At 46.1% G+C, this 20,870-nt stretch overlaps 2 protein-coding genes across 2 annotated transcripts in view; one reads left to right on the top strand and one right to left on the bottom strand.

Moving 5' to 3' along the window:
- LOC128715432 (serine/threonine-protein kinase NLK) overlaps positions 1-20,870 on the bottom strand; it is a 66,008-nt gene that overhangs the window by 30,519 nt on the left and 14,619 nt on the right. The gene's annotated exons all lie outside the window — the stretch shown is intronic.
- On the top strand, positions 15,290-16,565 carry LOC128715433 (uncharacterized). The gene is made up of 3 exons (XM_053810331.1): positions 15,290-15,511; positions 15,927-16,351; positions 16,445-16,565. The coding sequence occupies exons 1-3, from the start codon at positions 15,290-15,292 to the stop codon at positions 16,563-16,565; spliced, it is 768 nt and encodes a 255-aa protein (XP_053666306.1).

Consider the following 20,870-nt stretch of genomic DNA (forward strand, 5'->3'; position numbering starts at 1 on the left):
CCACCTAGCGTAATTATATCGCATCACTACACTGGGTTTAATCGAACCGTTGATCCCAGCAAAGATTATTATAAATTTATTGCCATAGTTCTGTTAGCAATTTAGTTACGTTATATGCATTGTGTATTTATCCATAAAGATAATCAAACTAGATTTACGAAACAGTGCAAAACAATAAAATCGAAGAAGTATTTTCGGAAATATTATCATTTAAACATTTTCCTTTTATACAATAAATAATAATTTCATAAGTTATTTTCACGAATTTACGGAGTTCCAAGCCACTATTTCTTGTTTCCCACTATGTGTAAGTAACTATTTTTATGCAAAAATACTAACTGTACTGATATGTGAAACATAAAAATATATTTTGCCCCGGGTCTTCGTCCACTGTGCATGGCAAATGCTGATAGAACAGTGGACAGACAAACTCACCGTAAGCGCACACACACAAATACCGGGACACAGTGCAATGAAATGCAGTGGCCAAACACCAGTGGCACCAGGGAGCGATTAATTTGGACGGAGATGATTGGTGAAATAAAGTTCTGCTTCCGCATGCAAATCCTCTTTGCGCGCTGACTATCAACATTTGATTTTGCACAAATTCGAGTTGTGTAACTAGGTACCAAATAAAGGTTAATCGAATTCGTAGCACCCGCTGAAGTGTCAATAACACCGGTAGTAAGGTATGTTTTTGATGTGTACTGCGGCCCTCCGGACTGCGTTAATTAACGTCTGTCGAGATGATTCAAAGTTCAATAAAACTAAATGCAAACAGCTTCCGGGTAAAATCCGCTCCACAAACAAAGCGAATAATTTTAATCAACAACAAATCATATAATTAATTTAATAAAGTTCCTTATTCCCATTTCTTTCACAACTTGTGTCCGAATACCTCGTGAACACCTCACATCAGTTCGTTCTTTTGTGGCATTTTTGAAGCACCCGATTGTACGTTTAATGTCCTGCCGCGAAAAATCTGCACACCGCACGACCTTCTGATTGCAAATTGCAAACTAAAGAAACGCGCGCTAAAGTCAACACCGCGGGGTGGTGTCGGAAACATTGAATGGAAAGCACACGGGCTTCGCTTTGCGTGTTTGCCGTGTTTACGGGAAGTTTCAAATTATGCTTTTGCGAGGCAAGAAAATGAACGAAACAAGACGGACCGAATCGCAAAAATAAGAAACGGTACGTGCCCGTGGCGCCGATCCGGCAGCTAAATTTATTTTCTAACCTTCGCAAACTCTAGCACCACACGAACCGACCCAGAAGGACGACAAACCCCCCCCGGTATTGTCTTGGGACGGCAGGTAAGCGAGAGGAGGTGGACCAAATGTCCTGATACCAACCGTAAGAAGGATTACGGGATTGCGGGTGGCGCTGGTGTGGTTATAAATTTATTCCCGGTATGGGAACCTCCGTTGCGAACGGGGGAACCCACCCCAGCCACCACATTTCCCCGGCGGAGCTTACACACTGCTTATCGCGAAAATCCAGCCAGCTGCTGCTGACGTTACGCCGTTTTGCGAGCGAAGAAAATGGCGCTTTTCTACCGCGACGCCTGTGCTTCGGATTGATGTAATTTTCGCCCCCGAAACGCGAAACGGTGAGGAAAATTGCGCGAATTTTCCACGAAAACAACAAAAAAAAAAAAACACACGACCGTTTAGCGGATAACGCTTGGCGCTCTAAATCTGCCCACGGACGGAGCTTACGGGTGGGGGCGTGTATTAAGGCAAATAGCTACGGTTAAATGTGCCTTCGTGTGATTTTATGTCCGGGCACTTTGGTGGATCGATTTGTAATTATGATCGGTCTGGAACGCAGTGTGATTTCAATGTGAAATATCGATCAAAATCTGTACTTGTGAGACGTTTCTTATTTTTGTTTGTTAATAATTATTCATTTCTGGAATTTTCAAATATTATTTAAAACATATTTAACGAATTAAAATTAAATAACCTCGTGCGATTATTTGATTGCTCTAATTAAGGACTTTTTTTTATTGTTTTTAAAGCACCAATAATTGCTCACCCGCACTTAACTGTTTCGTAAAGTCAACATTGACCGAAGCACAGCTGTAAGTTGCAATGTCCTAAAAAACAAAAGCATGGCTGGCATGATCAAGATCGAAACAACTCAAGCCAATGGAACAAAAAAGAAACAGAATAAACAAGCACAGGTATCGGCAGGTGTGTCTTTCCACATCTGCAGTATACTTTGTCATCTTGCATGTATAAGGAAAACCATGACGACGAAGAATTGAACCAGACAGCAGCAACGCACCACACAAGAGCCATTCAACTGAAAATCCCCCCCATGAAAACAAGGCATTTTCTGCCGAAAACAAAACTGTCCGATTTTGTCTCGCAGCCGCCACACGCTTAATCTAGTCCAGCCGCCGGAAAAAGCACGCGCCAAACGTCGTTCCTTGCAAAAAAAAAAAGTTGTCTCGAAACAGATCACCGACCCGATGCGATGCTTCCAGGTGCAACCGGTAGCATACAGCATAATCTTGAACTGGTTTCACAACCTCGTACGGTCGGACAGCCAGCTGTACCCAAAACGACCCGACTTGGCCCAACGTCCCGACGTCTTGCCGGGCTAAGGTCAGAGCGAGACTTTTTTGCTGGTTACGCCCAGCGGCTACCACGTTCGGAGCGGTTACCAACGGTTGGGGTTTGGTTGTACACCACCAGCTCACCAGCGACCAGGATTCACAGTGCCGAAAATAAAATTGCACCTGTCGATCCTGTACCCAACCGGTTACCGGCATCCTGTACGCAATCCGTTTTCCGCGTGCTCTTCTCTCTTCACCCGAAACGATGTCTAGAAGGGGTTTTTTTTTTGCGCTGCTGTCTCTGCTCAACAAATAGTTCAAGATACCACGGTTAAAAATGCTTCATAATCATAAAAAAGCCCAACACCCATTCCGGCGGGATTTTAAGAGCCATCAGTGAGCACGCGGACAAACAGATGGTAAAGGGGCGAATAGTGCTGCAGGAGATTATGGGGATACGATCGGTTTTCAGAAACCTTTTGCGGACGGTCGGTCGGCTTCATTGACTCCCAAACACGGCTGCCTTTTACTGGGATGTCCTCACCGTACACACTGCTATCGAACTGATTAATCTTAATTTACGTTTGTTGTTGATACAGTGCGAGACTGCGAGTGTCGAGAGACTTCATGGGCGTACCACTGAGTGCAGCAATGTAACGTTGTTATTAAAGTGCTATTAATTCTGGTTATGTTTACATTTCATTCTTGAAGATATCTTCAATAAGCTGCTCAATAGTCCAATAAAACGAATTGATTATGTTTATCTGGGGCTACTTCTACCTCAGGAGAATGTCTGGTTAGACATCGGAGTTAGTTCTGAAAAGTTCGCCAGCTTATTTGGAGCAGACAAGTTACTGACATAATACATTACCAGCTGAATTGTTGTACGCATCTTCTCACTTTCCAACAATAACCGGACCATTGTGTGCTGTCGCAATGACCCACAAGGATCGCAAGATCTTTTCAAATAACACCAGAATATGCTTTTGTCCACAACTCACCTGCAACGAGAAGAACAAACAGAAAGATTATGAATAATTGTTCCAAGATAACCATTCCATCGACAATCGACCCCTGCTAAAGGGCGTAGCGGCGTCATTCGCAATGCTGCTCAATGCTTCTTATCTATCACCTATCTTACCAGCAGGCGCCGGTCAAGCTAACCTCCCAGTTTGTAACAGCAACAGAGCATTTGCAGCCATGATGAAATTGAGTAACGAGACACCCGAACAACGGCCACGGCATGGCGGCAAATAGACAACGGAGGAAAAATGTCAAGGCAGCAAGAGCGACGAGGGCATGCAATAATGTTGCATCAAGCCGGACGCGGGGTTGGTTTGGGTTTTGTTGGATTCTGATGCTAGCACTCTTGGGCCGTTTGTTTCGACTAGCACGTTAAGCCTATTGCCAGGAACCTTCGCATAAGGTTTCGTTTTGTGCCGGCATGGTGTTGAGCTGCTGAAGACGGCCCTCCCCTCGCGCCGGGTATCGACGAGAGCGTTTTGTTCTGGTCCGGCACCGTGGGCTTGGCTACGCAATAGCAAAAATTGCATACTACGCAGAGTGACCCTGTTCTTTTTTGTTGCCTGCAATCATTCTTCAACGCTTGCGCCACTGCAACCCCAACGGAAGGGAAGTTGCATTAGAGAAATGTGCATTGAGTTCGTTGGTGTTATGGTAATAAATTAATGTTACAATCGAAATATTTAGAAAATTAGTTTTTAAAAATTAATTAAAAAAAAATATTTTTATTTAATTAATTAGAAAATTAATAAATTAATTAAATTAATTCGAAAATTAAAACTTAACACTAAAACATTTTTTGTGTGTTTAACTCAACGTATACATATATAAGAAATATTGTAGATGAGTGAGAATGGAATAGACCGAAAGGACGTGCTCCATCCTGCGCAATATTTGATCATCCTTCTTGAGGGCAAATGGAGCCCAGGAAAGGCAGGCAAGAATATTTTGAGGTTAAACCACAACATAAAAAAGGTAGAATGTAACTTACACCATATATCACTTCCTTGCAACATACACAATTTCTTGTTTGACGACATTTCCAGGAAAGGATAACATGTTGCGGCTCTATTTTCGAATACACTACAACCGTCAGGACCGTTGCCCCTTCAGACCACGTGTTGTCTCAAAATCATAAAAGGTTGACCACCCGCGAAGGTTAATGACCTAGGACAATCCGAAATCATGCCACATGTGGTAAGCAGTATGTGCTTGGCGGCGCTTCCTCCATCTCATCATGAGCACCAGAACCCAAGTGGACGAATTCTCAGCCCACAAACCACAGCCGTGTAATGCAAGCGCTTTAAACTTTTGTATTGAATTTCCTGCCATCTGTTCTCGGGCATGAACTGGGTTCTCGCACTCCGTTGCTACGATGGTGTCTTCCTCAACTCCGCTGGGCTGGTGTGTGCGGTTCGCTTAGTGGTGTTTCTCCCACCGAACGAAAAAACATTGACCAAAGGGCCAATGTGCCAAGAGGGCAATTACTTGATTACTTGCCCGTTCGAGCATCCGTTCGTTCTTTCCCGCTGCAAAACCGAATGAAACAATAACGGGCGGCAGCTACGGGGCGGCCAAGACAAAACAAGAGCGTGAAGGGCGGCCGATGGTGCCGCTTGCCGAACAACCCAGACACAAATGCGCCCCATAACGACAACGATCAACACAAGACGACCCGAAAACCAGCGCAAAGTGATGATGATGGCAATGACGTCGGTCGGCAGAAGACGAATTCTTCCGGGCTGGCGATGGATATACGATGACTGCAGTGTGCTCCGAGCGAACCGAAATCAAGTAGTAACTTTCCAGTAAAGTCATCCTGTTCCACCCCACCACAAAAGTGCCCATCAGTACGACGGAGACGACGACGACTTGCGATAGACAGGGTGTGTGTTCTGCTGCCACCATTCGACCAAGAACTTGGAGCTTCTTTCCGTTCCACTCACCAAAGTGAACGAACATAGCAAAGGGGGAGCGAACGGCATACGGAGACCGCGATGGGTAATTCTTCGCTCCATGAGACGTGACGGACTCGGATTTCCTCTGTCTGTATGTGTATGCTCAAGAGGTGTGCGGTGTGCGTAACAAGTTAATGATTTCTCAACTCGACGCGGGAGAAAAACGGAATGTGCGCTCACTCTTCGCCTGATCGAAGGTGTCCAGAGACCAAGACGAACGTACCCCGAACATACGCTTTACGTTGTCCCAGCCGGCCGAGTCGAGTAGAATTAAGAACCCAAGACGCAAGTGTGCAATGGATTAATGGATGAGCGTTCCTTGCCCCGTTCAGCGATGGATGCTTACCGCGCAAGAGATATCAGTGAAGCAAGATGTACCAATAAAAACTGGAACCGGCAGATGAAAAGCACAAGTGCAACGACCGTTCTTAAGTGTCATACGGCACAATACCTGACCAGAAAGCCTCAGTGTACCAGCTGTCATTTGGGATATTTGGTGAACACACGCACTATTCATCGCCTATTGCATAACTGAATTTAGGCATTCTTCCACCAATTTGGACATCAAAGAGATGCTTCAGACAATCTCCAATTCAATTAAACTCTGTATCAAGAAGCAACTGGAATGCATCCAAGGGAAATTCTGAGGAATTCTAGGGAATTCTAGGATATTACCAGGAAGAACCTTAACATTCCAAAACCATTTCTGCACGTGTGGCAGGAAGGGTTTCGCTAAGTTATGATACAAACAGGATTTGATTACATACACCTGAATCTAAAGCATCACGTGCTGTCCAGAGACGCCGGTCCAGAGCGTTACGTATAGTTTTGGAATGCGAAAAGAGAAACAAGTGTTAATCCCTCTTTAGAAAACGGCACCCAAAACGGATGGGAAAGTTTCCAGCAACATAACGTTCTATTAAAGTGTATTACATCACACCCTCGCAAAGAGAGAGGTCGGTGGGCACTGGGCGAAACAAGGATCTCCGCTGTAAAGGTTTGCAAGCAAGCAACACGTCGAGTTCAAGAAGCTCTAGAATGGTAGACAAACATTTCCGTCCAGGTCTTCCTTTTCCCCAGAGCCTTCATCGGTTTGCATCAAAGGCATTTTCGCTGCCGCAAGGATACTGTCAGCCAGAAGGAATTCCAGTGCAGTTCCTACCGATTCGCATACACCGAAAATGGTTGGCGTGTAGTTGTGCATCATGTTGTGCACCAACGTCATCTATAGCGCCCTCTTTTCCGTGCCCCGCCTCTCGTCGCCTTCCTATTGACCCTTATTTGGAACAATCGCCTTCACATGTGCCTGGAAGATGCAGTTCTTCCCCGTTTTGCTTCCACTCAGCGCGGGCTTTCTCGAGATGCACCGACAGTCTTCGGGCTTTGGGTCGCCCTAGTTTCCAGGAAACCTGACCCATCCTGATCCCGTACCCCGAGAACCAAAGGAGTATGATCTATCTCTCCCGAGAGGGCTGCAGCGTAGTTGCATCTTTCAAATCCGACACGTTCGAGATTCCAAGAGCTTTCGGGATGCAGATGGTACGCCATGTTTTCTAAGCAGGTACCACCGGCGGTTCTGGTGCATTTGTAAGTTTTCCAGGCAGCCTTTGTCCCGAAGCGTTACACTCTCGAGTGGCGGAAACGGTCCACTCAGTCATCGTGTGAGAAAGCATGTGGAAAATGAAAAAAACGAATAAAGAACGCTGCTCTGGCACCCTTGTGTTGCATGCACCGCAGGGAAAGGACGGACAGATATGAATCATTTCTCTTCGCCGACTGTGGACCGCGAAGTACACCGGACTTAAAACGGTGTCGTTTCCTAAGCCACTTGTGTAAGCTTTCGTTCGCCATGGCTCTTTGCACGAAAGCAGAAAGCATCGTTGGTTCATCTTTTTACGACCGGTAAAGACACATTCTCGTTCTGGCTGCACTCAAGTGACCCTCGCCCGTGTGTGTACTCCAGCCGTGGCTCTTTTTAGTTCCTCCACATCCAACAGCCGGCGCGCCCTGTTCGCTCGCTGGCCGACCCCTCCTTTCCAGTTGCCGCGTCCGAACCGGAGTTTGTTTTGTTTTCCTTTTATCACGCGCATGTTGGAACTGTTCAGGTGAGCAAGTACAGCACAAAACTCCCCACCCGGTTAGCATACTGGAGGGAAAAAGCCCTCGCGTTGTGAAACGCGACCTTTCCTCAGGAGTTCTTTATGGCCGCGCGACCCGACATCATTCTAGGCGTTTCATTACCACAATCACACGCACACACATGTGCACACGGAAACCAGTCAGACAGAGACAATCGAACCGACGGACAAAAGTGAGAAACACAACAAAAAGTCCTCCCCCCCCCCCCCTCCCTTCTGTGTGGCCGACCGGCAGAGCCACAGGTTGCCCAACCGGTTTGAGGTTTTTTTTCCCGGCAGCCGTTTGTCCGGACAAAACCCGTCGTCGCCGGGATGCGTCTGGGTTCGGCAGCATGATGTTGCTGTTGTCCGGAGTGCAGGAAGGCTGGGATGGATGGTACATTCTTTAATTCTTGTCTTTTTTTTTGCTTTTCATCCTTTTCAACCAGGGAAACCTTTTTATTGTGCTGCATTCTGGTATCTGGTACGGTGTCTTTTGCTGGCTTGGTTGGTGATTGTTTCAGCCGCTTCAACATGCTAATTGTACCACAGTTTCGTGGTGAAACATGAGCTGGATGCTAGACAAAATCAAACAATTCCTCAAGAATAAGATTCTAAACCTTTCCAAAGCTGTAGACTTTAGTATCATTGAGATATTATTGATTCTTGCATCTCCACGGCAAGATCTTCCAGGATTCTGAACCGAACAAACAGTTTCGAAGAATTGGATACTGTTTTAATACATTTGGAGTTCGTACATCGATATTCAAATATTAATAATATTGCAAATAATCTGATGGACTGATCCAGCAGTTCTGATGTTAATAATTAATAATGGGAACATTCTGAGGTTATGATTAAAGAGTTGCGATATACAGTCAATTCTTTCTAAGGTAGTGTCTCTCAAAGATAGCAAGTCTCCCTAATATGAACATTTTGGCCAGTCCCTAAATTTTCAATACATTTTATGTTTCTCAAAGCTGCAAAGTCTTCCAAACATGGCATTCTTTGAGCTGCACATGATGTTAGTACACCAATGTCTCTCTAAGGTAGCCGTGTTTTGGTGTTTGCCAATGACAGCTCTCCTTGGCTGCGTTTACAGAGTATGGTTGAAAACTTTTGCCATACATAAATGGTATACCAACCAAGTGTGTTTGTCTCCCAAAGCTGCAAGTCTCTCTAAGATAGCGGTTCCTTCAGCTTGCAGGTTAGAGAGACTTGACTGTAATTAAATAACTCCTGATGTAAAACTGAAAAACATATTATCACAGCTCCATCTTCACAGCTATAGCCGTAAACATCCATCAACAACACCTTCTCCATCCACCAAACACCAAAGCATCCACGAAACCCTCATAATCCACTAATGTTTAGGATAAGGCATGAGAACCAAACTATCTTCTCTCTGTGCCCTCTTGTTCATGACACAACATGCCTTTCGGGGCGGTGATCTTACCTCTAGAAAAAAAAAAAGAAACAACCAGCACAATCCTCACTGGTCAGTTCTTTGCCGGTTACGGTCGAAAACTTCGAGCTATGATGCGGGTTGCGCGTACAGCACACTACGATGGGGGAAAGGATCCATTTAACGGCCAGAGAGGTAACGCATCCGTGGTTCAAGCGGGAACATGCACCGGTCACCTAGACAGCACATAGACTCAACCGTGCCGAATGAAACGCACAGCGAAGAAACTCTGTGAACCGCAGCGAAACGTTTAACGCCTTTTCGTCCTTCCGCCGTGTGAGTTTTACCCCGGCACCCTTTAGACCAAACGCGCCAACCACCGAGGCTAATGTGTTAACCATTACGAAGATGAGGTTCGCTTTTTGCGTTATCGTTCCCAGCCAATAGCACCAATTTTCCAGCAGGGAAAGAAGCGGCAAAAACAGAGACACCACCCTAACAGTGGTCGTTGTGTCTCGAGGATAATTTCTGGTGGATTCAATTTTCACCCAACAGACGACAGGCGTTTGCCTGAAGGAATGTGTCATCGTTCCTGCCATCCAAGTACCTCACACTCCCTCGTGGTGGTGCAGGGCTCCTCGTCTAGGCAGATTGGAATTCGGGAAAAAAGGCACACGGCGTAAAAGAAAAACAAAAGCCACCCTCTCTCTCTCAACCGGTCCCGGGATGCGGATGAGATATGGCACATGAGTTGCAAGAAAATGTGCCCGGTCCACGCCGTTCCAAGACTTGTTCTTGCTCCACCGAAAGTTCACCACACATTACCGCCCAATTCCCATCTCCCCCTCGACACCCCTTCGGACTCGGCTGTCCCCTTTCAAGGATGGTACGATGGTGACGCCGCCATCGTACTGAACTTGATTGAACTCATTCAAGGCTAGCCACCGGACCCGGGCCCGGTGTGCAAGAGGACGCAGCTGCAAAATGCAATCCCCATCCCGTCTGGCAGACGCACCGCGAACTATGGGTGGCATTCGGAATTCGGTCTTCATCCTCCGGGCCGCGCACGAAGCGTTCTCCGCTTTGACGGGACGTTTTAATGTGCAACATTTTTCGCATCGCACCCGCCCGCTATTTTTAGCCGTTCCAAAAGGGGGGGGAGTTTTCGTTGGCGGTACCGGCAGCAGCAGTAGCTACGCAGTCTCCCCGCTTAACACGTTTAGCAGTGCTGCAATAATGGAGTGGTGGTTTTTGTTGATTTTGTCTGTTTTTTTTTTTCGCTTGTGTTGACGGTGTTACTCTGTCTTATTGCTTTGGCAATTTACACTTCGAATGGTGCTGGGGCTGGTGTAAGGACCGTGGTGTACGTGAGGATGATGAATGAATGAAACGTAATTTAGCACAGTCTGATCTGCATCGGCGTAGAGCTGGGCGCTGGTCTAACAAACGATCTGGTTTTTCTGGTTCGTTCTGCAATATTCCACAAAATGATGAGCATGATGAAAAATCTCTTAACAGCTTATCATTATCAGATCATCAGGTTTCAGAAGATGTAACATTGCTCTCTTTAGAGCGCAACTGCACTTGGACATCCAGATGGTATAGTGGTAGAGCCGTTGGTCTTCACACGACGTGATCATCACCAAATCCCATCTGGACTCCCTCCCAACTTTGAGCCACAAGACATTTGACTCTTGAGCAAGTTACAGTGATAATAAACGTAAGGAAAGATACATTAAAAAATAAGCAATAGTTCTGGATGTCCGTTTGCAATAGTACCAACAAAAAACCATGAAGCGCTCCAACTTCTATCACCACATCATTGATCGCTAAACATCATCAACTCCGAAGAATGCGCGAGTTCGTTGCTTGGAATGATTTTTGTTTCTCAAATCACTCATGAACCTGGGCACATTCCTCACTGCCCGGGAAGGCGAAGCAAGAGAGGGAGGGTTTCAGGCATTTTCTACCCCCTTACAGCACACCTCCCCAAAGCCTTCATTCTCCAGAGCCCACAACAACATCTATCGGGGCACAAACCGCAAAACAAGGATTCCACCATTGGCACAAGCCAAAGACCTTTGGCGCAACATTTAGGCGCGGAGTAAAAACACACAACACCAGCAGCATACAGCTCTCTTTGGCTCCCCAAAAAACAAGCAAGCAAAACAAATCAAGAAATGTAGCAAGGAGAGAAAAGAGTGTGAAAAAACATGTTAAAAGACTCGAGCGTACAGCGCATTCCCGAACGTTGACCGAAATGTGTGTCTGGATCGTTGAACCGAAATCTTGCCCACCGCGCCTCCCGGCGGAACAGCGTTCGAGTCCGCCTCCCCCGTCAATCGAAAAGCGCAGCGCGAGTTTGCGGAGATTTGCGAGATCCGACCGAGGCGACTCAGTGACCGGTGAGCATATGCGTTCGACCGGTTTCCTCCGATATGGGGACCCGCGGGTGTTGGAAATGTTGGGGCTGTCGTTCGTCTTCGCATCGAACGTACGGTGGGGCAATGGTGCTTGCCCATCGTTGATGTCTCACGTATTTTGGGTATGATGTTTGAATATGTTGCATGGTCATTCAATCTCTTGGATTGGTCCAAGTCTGCCAAGGGGCGGCAAGATTCGGTAGCTGTCGATGATTAGCACGCACCTCCAACGAACATTGGAGTGTTATCCCATTTCAATCGATCGTTTAAATTTACCAAACTTAAGCGAATGGATTGCTTGGGTGGACGGTGGAACTGGGCGTTCATGACTGCTATTATCTATGAGACCGTGAGAAATGTCTTAGTTGATCACCAAAACCGGACGTAACAAGTCAAACAATTCTCATTCACAAACTATTCAAGCATTAACTTCAATGTGCTTCCTCCTCGTGATATTGATGCGTTGTTTGCCGGTCCAATGTCGATACCTCGGTATGGTCACGATATGTCGATAGTGCAACTTTCCAATGGTGCTCAATTGGCTTGCATTCATTTAAACATCTTCACACCAAACGACGGACCAAAACACTCACAAAGCTGAACGGCGTTTGTCATGGTACACAAGTTCTGTTTGTTTACTGTAACATAATTCTGCCTGTGCATAAACTACGCGTCGACAAAACGAGGCCACAGGAAGCTTTTTTCTTCACCTTCAGACAGCAGTGTAAACACTCCACCGCTACTGCCAACCGGTTAACCACTCGTCGTAACCTATATTCTATTAATGGAACGCCGCACGAAACGATCTTGCAGCTTATTTGCACCCATCGAGCGTGACAATCGATAAGTTTGTGTCAGAATTGTTTTACGGCTGTTCCATTCCCCGGACACACAACAACGCGCCCAGGAGCTACTGATGACCGTCTGCATTTCCCAAACTCCAACTCCGTCACCGTGTGGAGCTTCTTTTTTATGTTGCATGTTCACACATAACACTTCCACCCCAACCTGGAGCGCTTCTCTCCCACTCCTCCTGGGCCGGAACGCCGATACGTTGGGTCCGATTCCGGTGTTGAAAGTGTTGTCAAACGGTCCACAGCAAACGCTACCTTAGGCTCGGTTGTTTCATTTCCCCATAAAGCAGCTCATTAGCCGGAACTGACTGACTAGACATTTTATCTAGTCCACATTCGATGGCGCTAACTTGCGCAGATAAATCGGTTTTAAAATCTCACATCAGAAAATATGCTGTGCAATACATCAACATGCATTCGTCCCGCTTTTTGGGATGAGAAGGGCTCACAACTCGTGGGGTAGTTGGAAGGGAAGCGAGCCCTGTCCGCCGGTGTACATAAAAACCCCCCCGGCAGTTACAACGAAGCAACTGAAACACATGCACCGCGTGTGCATAAGAAAGGGAAAATACAAAGACGCATCCATGCAAACAAATATATTAATTTAATGATATACTGCTCCATAAGCGTGCGGCTTGGCATCGCCATCGGATGGGTGTGTGGGTCCGGTTCCACCCGCTTCAACTCCACCCGCAGATCCGCCCGCACCGGGTGTGCATTTTCCAGTACAGTGCGTGCGTTTTGCGTTTCGTTTGCCTTCCGAAACGGATATGCCGCGCTTTCTTACCTTGAACGTAGGCGCAATCACTTCACGAGACACGAACGCATACTTAACGGATGGATGTATGTTGCACATATTTCACGGTCGTATTAGCCCATAATCAACCATGTTTGTTCTCTCCACTGTTTTTGGCTTGTTTCTCCGCCCCGTGTCCAACGAAACGTCCTCTTCTCTCGCCCGATGCTATTTTATCAACTGCTAATGACGAATTATCTTACATCTTCGCGGTTATGTTGCTGTGGACCCAATTCTGGGCACACCACATACAAAACAACCTAGATACCTTTTGTCGGTCACGTTCAGGAACTCCGAACGTTTAAAGTAAGTGAAACTGAAACGTAGTAGACGACAAAATTCTTCACCGAACTGGACAACTGAAGTACCTCGATCTCCAATATTAACTCCATAGAATGAATGAAAAGAATGTCGTATTAATTCTACTAAATTAGGTGTTACAGTCGGTGATTGGCGATCTTGAACTGCTGAAGGTGTCGTCCAATTCATCCATGGTCAAGTGTCGGCATCTGTCAATTCAATATCTTGGACTTTCTTGAGGACATATCTTCATCTCAATTTGGGTCTACCGTGTTTTCTCTATGCATGTAGACGACCTTGAAAAAGAATTTCCTAACTGAGTCGTCCCGAGTCATTAGAGTCTGGTAAGTCTGACTCTTCGCACAACAGTGAGATCACCGTATAACTCACAGAACTGAGAATGCCTCGTTCTCGTCTAAATGGTTTTATGGGAGTTTCGGACGAAGTCTATGACTCAGAGTTCTACGCAAGTACTAGTATTGCACTGGAATGCACTGGATTGCAATTGGAAATGTTCAATATAATCTCAACTCCAATCCTCACGTTAGGTGTTTTGTGTGGAGATCTTTCTTCAGAGTGTCTATACCTTTCAGCCACATTCCATTTTATAAAATGTCTAGCCATATTCACCAAATACATATGATCAAAATCAATGATATAGAACCTTAAGAAACTGCTGTTCGTTCCATTAAATTCTATTCCAAGCGCATAGCTACACATTCCACCATTGTACGTCCAGGGCTGACAAAGCAAGGTGCATTATTGCACGCCAATATGCCCCGCAAATCCTTTGCTGACCAGTGAAGGTGAAGAAGAGAAAGTAAAAGACAAGAAATAGCCGACGATGTACAACAGTTACACGATTATGCTTACACCAAAACCAGACAGATATGAAAACTGTAACCCATTAGAAAAAAGGGCCAATTGGTTGCCGATAGTGTGGAAGAATCATGTGTGCACTACCCTTCACAATACACCGGCCGGTGGAAGTCGCCCACGGTCCCGACAATGTCCGTTTCGAGTGAATGCAGAAAAAAATGTGCCAACAACCGAACAGCAGTTGGGGGGGCGGAGGAAAAAGTGCTGCATCTACGGTGCAGTGAACAGGAAAGACGACACAGGAAAAAACAGTTTAAACTGCACCAAAGACCGGGGAGGCAACAAAAACAGGCAAAAAGAAAACACACCCGTCTCCATTTTCCACGCAAGCCTCGGTTGCAAATGAAAGAAAATGTGAAAATAAGGAGGCACCAACATTTGGAATCTAACCATTTTCTGCTTGCCTTTTTCCTCGCGCGGGCTTGAAAGGGACTTCGGTTTTTCGCCGAACGATTTTCCCGCTTTTCCCTATGCGTCGTCTAACGGGCGGTCGTGCCTCCGCCTTGCCTTTCCATGAGCCGCCAACCGGAGACGAAAACGAAAACGCACAACGAAAAAAAAAAACAGGCAGATGGCGGCACGAAGGAAAAGGAAAACAAACGAGAGCAGAAGATCCATTTGCGTGGGTGCACTTTCCACGCAAAAAAAAAAAAAAAACCAGGGAAGGGGAAAATCCAGCCCCGGGAACGGTGCGGGTGTATCTGCCTAATTCGCAGATTAAACAGAGCATTCAGTTTTGTTTAAAAGCGGACGCATATCAATTGTTCAAGTCAGTATCAGCAGTTGCATCGATCGATAAACATTGCATACGCTCGTGAAGCACAGCAGCAGTCGTACGGGAAGTGATCGTTTTGTTTGTGGAGAAGCAGCTCCGTCGCGTCTAGTGCTAAAAGCCCCGGTGCGTCACAAGGTTCGAGTGTGTGTATTGGAAAAAGAGAACGAGATCATCTCCAAAAAATAACAGCAGAATGTACAGCAGTAGCACGATGTTGAAGTATCTGACGCTTGCCTCAGTCATCGCCACGGCCCTCTGCGCCAGTGCCGGTGTTCGCGGTGCTGCAAAACACGAACCGAGCGGAGGCGAGCTGAGCGTGCTGCAGAAGGTGTACGATGATTGCCAGGATAAGCAGGATTTCACCGGCTGTCTCAAGGGCAAGGCCTTGACCGCCATCTCCCGTGCTATTGATATGGTGAGCAGAAGCGGATCGAAGTACCGAAGTGATTTGTGCTAGGGCAGTGATATTGTGATGACTAGGAGAGCTCAGAAGAGTTAGAATTCTGAGTTTTGAAGAACTAGAATTCTGAATTGCGAAGAGTTAGAACTCAGAATTCTGAAAAGTTAGAATTCTGAGATCTGAAAGGTTAGAATTCTGAGTTCTGAAGAGTTAGAATATCTTCCAAGATTAAGAACTAGTTGAACGATAGTTGTGAATATATTGAAGAGTTCCTATTTGAGTGAGATCACGATCGAACAGCAGATGAAACCATCTTTTTGTTGATGTCCAAGACTAGTATATAATGTTCTAAACATGCTCCCAACTCCAACTTCATATCCCAACAAAACTCAGTTTCCAAATACCCCACCTTTCGCGTCTCCCACAACAGGAATCCATCCCACTGCTCGATGGAATCGCCCTGGTGAAGCAGGATAAGGCCGAAAACGTGACCGTACCGCTGCTGAGCGATGCCCGCTCGATGAGCGGCCTGAGCAACATCGATCGTTCCCTGCTGGACAAGGTGGAGCAGTTCCTGCGCACCCACGTCGTGCGCTTCGACATGCGCCAACAGGAGGGAGCACGTGGCAACAAGCAGAACAAGCACCATCGCTATCTGATCGCTGCCTTCCTGACCGCCATGGGCATTGCTGGCCCGATCGGTCTGAAGGCGCTCGCTGCCATCGCCGGTAAGGCACTCGTCATCTCGAAGGTGGCCCTCACCATCGCCGGTATTCTGGCGCTGAAGAAAATCTTCGCCCACGATCACCACGAGGAGACGAGCTTCCAGGTGCACGCATCCGGACACGATAACCGGTAAGTGAAAAACATAAACGACAGCTCGGAGAGAGTTTCCTCCTTCTATTGGGTTGAACATTTCGTTTTTCTCTCCCAACGCCCTCGGTGCAGACGAACTGCCTACGTGATGCGCCCGTCGAAGGTGGCCGCCCCGGCCAGCGTTGACCCCTACCGGTACTACTACGAGCAGCAGCAGCAGCAGCCTCAGCAGCAGTACGCTGCCCAGATGTAAATTTTGGTGCCAAACGCTCCCAACCCAAACAGCGAAACCCGTTCGGCGGGGCAAAAGGGGGTTTTCCACGCTGGACGAAGCAGCATGGAAAACAGCGGCGACAAACGACAACGAAAATGACGAAATCGAATCGATCGGTGTTGGGGTGCAGGCATCCCCCGCCTGGCCGTACTCCAAACCCCACTGTTTTGGACACGCGACCGACTTCGGAAGCCTGCGAACCAGCCGATTGTAAAGTGTAATATTTATTTTAATTTATTTGCTAATCTTAAATCATTATCGTTTCGCCCATCCCTACCCCCAAAACACTGTAGAATGTTGACATATTTCCAAGTAGAAGAAAAAAATCATTTCGTTTATATTGACTCTGTTAGGCCAAAGGATAGCACAATGAGCATTGAAATTTGATTGATGATTGCACGATCCGTCCCGATCGGACCATCATCACAAACATACAGCAAAATAGCCAAAGCCCGTAGACGAATCCATTGCCAAACGGTATGGAAAGGAAGCGAAAAATTAAAAAAAAAAACGAGCGCTTGACAGGAATTCAGTGGCGAACGAGAAAAGCAAACTTTATTTCGACAAAGCCGATGGCTCAATTGCAGATGCTTCAAAAGCGAAGGAGCAAAACTGCGAATGGAACTAAGTTGAACAATAAATGTGAAATGTCTTACAATGCAAATTCAACCAAGAGTTTCATTTTGATTGACCAGCAAAAAAACAGGCTAAAGAAAAGAACAATTTCATCGATTCTATTTAAAACTTGAAGGGTTTTCCTGAAGGTCTATAACAAGGAAAGGTAAGTCCAAAATGTAGAAGACTATTTAACTAACCAATATTTTAATTCTCTCTTTTCAGATCACTGCCCAGAGATCACTAACGACAACTTAAAAAACTTCCCGAAAACAGGTAAGTTTTAAACGAAGTGATTGAATCTTATCAACGCGCAATTAAACTGCAACAAAGTAACTGAACCATGCGGTTCTCAGTGGGTGATAAGTGTTACCGGAGCACATAGAACCATCACGTCACCCAGGGGGAATTAACGTCAGCAGAAACGTCCACCCTAGATACACGAGGCACACGAACGTGACGCTGGAGTCAGTATTCTCCCACTCGACAAGCATGTCCCCCAGTGTCACAGGCGTTCTCCAATATTAACGGACACAATTGTCGGCCGGATTTACATACGGTGCGCGCAAAAAAAAAAACCTCTTCCAACACAACCAGCTGGTAACCCGTGCATATGGATCGGTGCATAATGCAATCACATGAAGGTAATTCACACGTTTTTAGCGTACAAATGGCAGTTTATTTAGCACCATTTGATTAAGAAAAATTACAAGCAACGGCCCGTAGCCTGCATACAGGAATACACCTCTTAGTGAATAGCATGCAAGGAGAGAAACAATATAGCATTTGGTTTGGAATTTACATAGAGGCTATTTATAGGAAAGAATCTTTGAAACGAACGTGACGGTGCTAAAGTACCAAACCGGATAAAACAACGTGGAGAATGCATCCGCCCGTAGCGACACTAGCATGAAAGATCAGATTTCCGATACTTCCTGTCAATCTGAGACAGACAAGAGTTGGAGACACCTTGGGCAGTTGCGAAATCCCGTTGATATCTTACAGTTAGCAACGGATTCAACGTTAACAAACCGTTTGCTGTATAGATTTCGAGTAGCGAATAGGACAAAAATAAGTATAATTGTTCCCAAAACCTTAAATACCGTCTTTAACATACAGGAAGACGCAGCTAGTTGAGATTATAATTTTAAATCATGGTTTTCCGGCAACTTTTTCCTCATATAAACATCTTTTTTTCCAGATAATAAGTTCATCCACACGTTAAACCGGTTCATCCAACAACTCCTCTCACTCTCGGCAGTAGCAGCACAATTCAATTTCATATTACCCACTGTCCAACATTATCCCACGCGCGGTCCTTATTCTAGCAGGGGGAAAAACTCGACGCTGGTTAACCCTAAGCAAACAGCCCAGTTCCACGCCGATAGAGATTATGGCTGAGGGTTTAATCGAGGGTACGGTGCAATAAACAATATGAGAACCCCAACCGCCGCCCCCGGTTTTGGGGGACCGGTGTGTGAGAAAATCTCATCGTAAGACATCCGAAACGTCCGCAAGATCGGGTCCTGGGGCCGGTCTCGGGCGCCTGCAAACAACAAACCGCAACCGTACCGGACGGAGGCACGGCCAAGAAAACCGTGAAATTCAAATTTTCTTACGTCATTTTCGGACGCCTGGACGGCCAACGTTCGTGTGGCTTCCGTCCGGGAGGATACAGGAGCTGGTACCGAAAACATGAATCATACAAACTTCCTCCTGGAGCGCTTGGAGAGTCGGAGTCTTGAAGAACGAGTTTCACATCATCTTCATCGCCGTGCACACGGAGGCAAACCGTCGAGTGCGCTTGGCGTAATCGGGCGCTTCGGCGTTCACCCTTTGTGCAGTACTGTGAACCCGGTACGTGGAGCGCCGAACAAGTTCTTGGCGGCAGCTCTCTTGAACAGCGCAACGTTTTGAGTGTTGTTGGGGAAGTTTCGTTTTTGTTTTTTTTTTTTGTACAGCTGCGCTGTAATGCCTGCAAACCGTACACAGGTAAGTGAGTAACGCGACCGGGATGCTTTGGAGCGACTGGAACTTTTTCAATCCACGATTATCTCTCCTCACAATATCACGTTGATCAAACGAATACCTCTTCTTCAAGCGGGAGGGCGGTTCATTGCGGGAACGATGATAGCTTTCTATTCTACCCCACCGAACCGATACACCTTTACGAAGGGCACAGCACAAAATAGACACGACACACATGTGCCGAGAGAGAGAAAAAAAAACACGGGGGCCTTATGTGAAACACATACACCTTTCTTGCCCTTAAATGCCCTTTCAATCAATATCAACCGGAATCAATCCCGGGGCGATGAATAATAAATATCATGTTTATTGTGAGAAAAATCCAAATCTTCCCATGGTTGGGCACGGAAGGGAAGAATACAGCAAAAAAAAACCCCCAAGAAAGATAAGTTCTACAATCATTCAACCGAGCGAAAGACAACCTTCGAAAACAGGGCCAAGATGATACCAATTTAAACACAATCGATCTTTCTTTCTCCCACTCACGTTCGCTTTCGGTTAGGGCCGAAAGAAAACCACAACGCATCCTCAAGTTTTAACCTAAACAACCCGAAGCACTGAAGAAATCAGTGGGCTCCCGCTTTTTTTTTTTTTTTGTTAACGACCGTCGAGGGAAATTGATACTGATGATGGTGAACGGACGAACGGCAAAGGCAAAGAACGCCAGGAACATAAAAAAACGACCCATGAAACTCACACTTTTTACGCACGCTGGTTTTGGGAGTTTTGTTCTGCGCCATGGAGACGAAGTTAGTGCCCGATAATTAGATCGTATGGTTTCGTAACGGCACCGCGTACAGGTAATAGTTGATTTGAGTTTGTTTTAAACTGCGCTGTAAATGGTTTACCAACAGACGCTAGTGAAGCTCTGTTGAAGCGCCCGAGCACTGTTCGATTAATTTGACGAAGTCAAGTAGAAAGAATCACTCGGACGACTTCCCCCTAGGGGGGGTTCAATACACCGGAAACCAGATGATTCAATCATTACAATTGATTTTTAAAAAGAAACCAATAATTCATTGCTGTGGTTGTTGGATAAAATCAGACCATCAGACTGATGCGACACTTTCAATTGATTGATGTGAATAAATGTACCCGAAATGCAGATGGAAAATGACTTTCTTTTCCATTCTCTCAATCTGTGTGATTTCAACGTAATGCGTCAATGTTGTTAACCAAACAAACGCACTTTGCATAGCAATACTGTGACACATCTGTTTGTGGTAAGGTTTAATGCAATATTAAAAATGGATTCATCTTTTTCCCCGGCTGCGAAACGGAGATCTACAGAAAATTCTATTCTTTTCCTTCCATTTTTAATTGGACATGGAAAAATTAAGCAATTAATCGCCGACAAGCTACTCGATCGTTCATTTAACGAACACTAGCAGCAAACCTGTTTCCGGCCCCGATACGGACGCATCCTACTCGAGACCGGATGCGTCCCGTGAAAAGTCCTAACACCGTACACCATCAACAGCTGGTACGTTTGCCGAGACAGATCCCCCGGCCGTGTGTTTTACTTATTTCCAGTTTTATGCTCGCCCTTTTTGGGTCCCCATCCGGGAGAGAGAGAGAGAGAGAAGAATAAAAAATCTAATCGGAAACGAGGCCTACGGGACGTTGAATTGCCCTCACTTT

The sequence above is a fragment of the Anopheles marshallii genome, chromosome 3 (genome assembly GCF_943734725.1).
Source record: "Anopheles marshallii chromosome 3, idAnoMarsDA_429_01, whole genome shotgun sequence".
Lineage (NCBI taxonomy): Eukaryota > Metazoa > Arthropoda > Insecta > Diptera > Culicidae > Anopheles > Anopheles marshallii.

What these genes read in the sequence shown, in the direction of transcription:
- LOC128715433 (XM_053810331.1), top strand. Translation starts at nt 15,290, where the DNA reads ATGTACAGCAGTAGCACGATGTTGAAGTATCTGACGCTTGCCTCAGTC. An exon ending in TCTCCCGTGCTATTGATATG is followed by an intron (nt 15,512 to 15,926) that starts GTGAGCAGAAGC and finishes CTCCCACAACAG; the next exon opens with GAATCCATCCCACTGCTCGA. An exon ending in GCATCCGGACACGATAACCG is followed by an intron (nt 16,352 to 16,444) that starts GTAAGTGAAAAA and finishes CCCTCGGTGCAG; the next exon opens with ACGAACTGCCTACGTGATGC.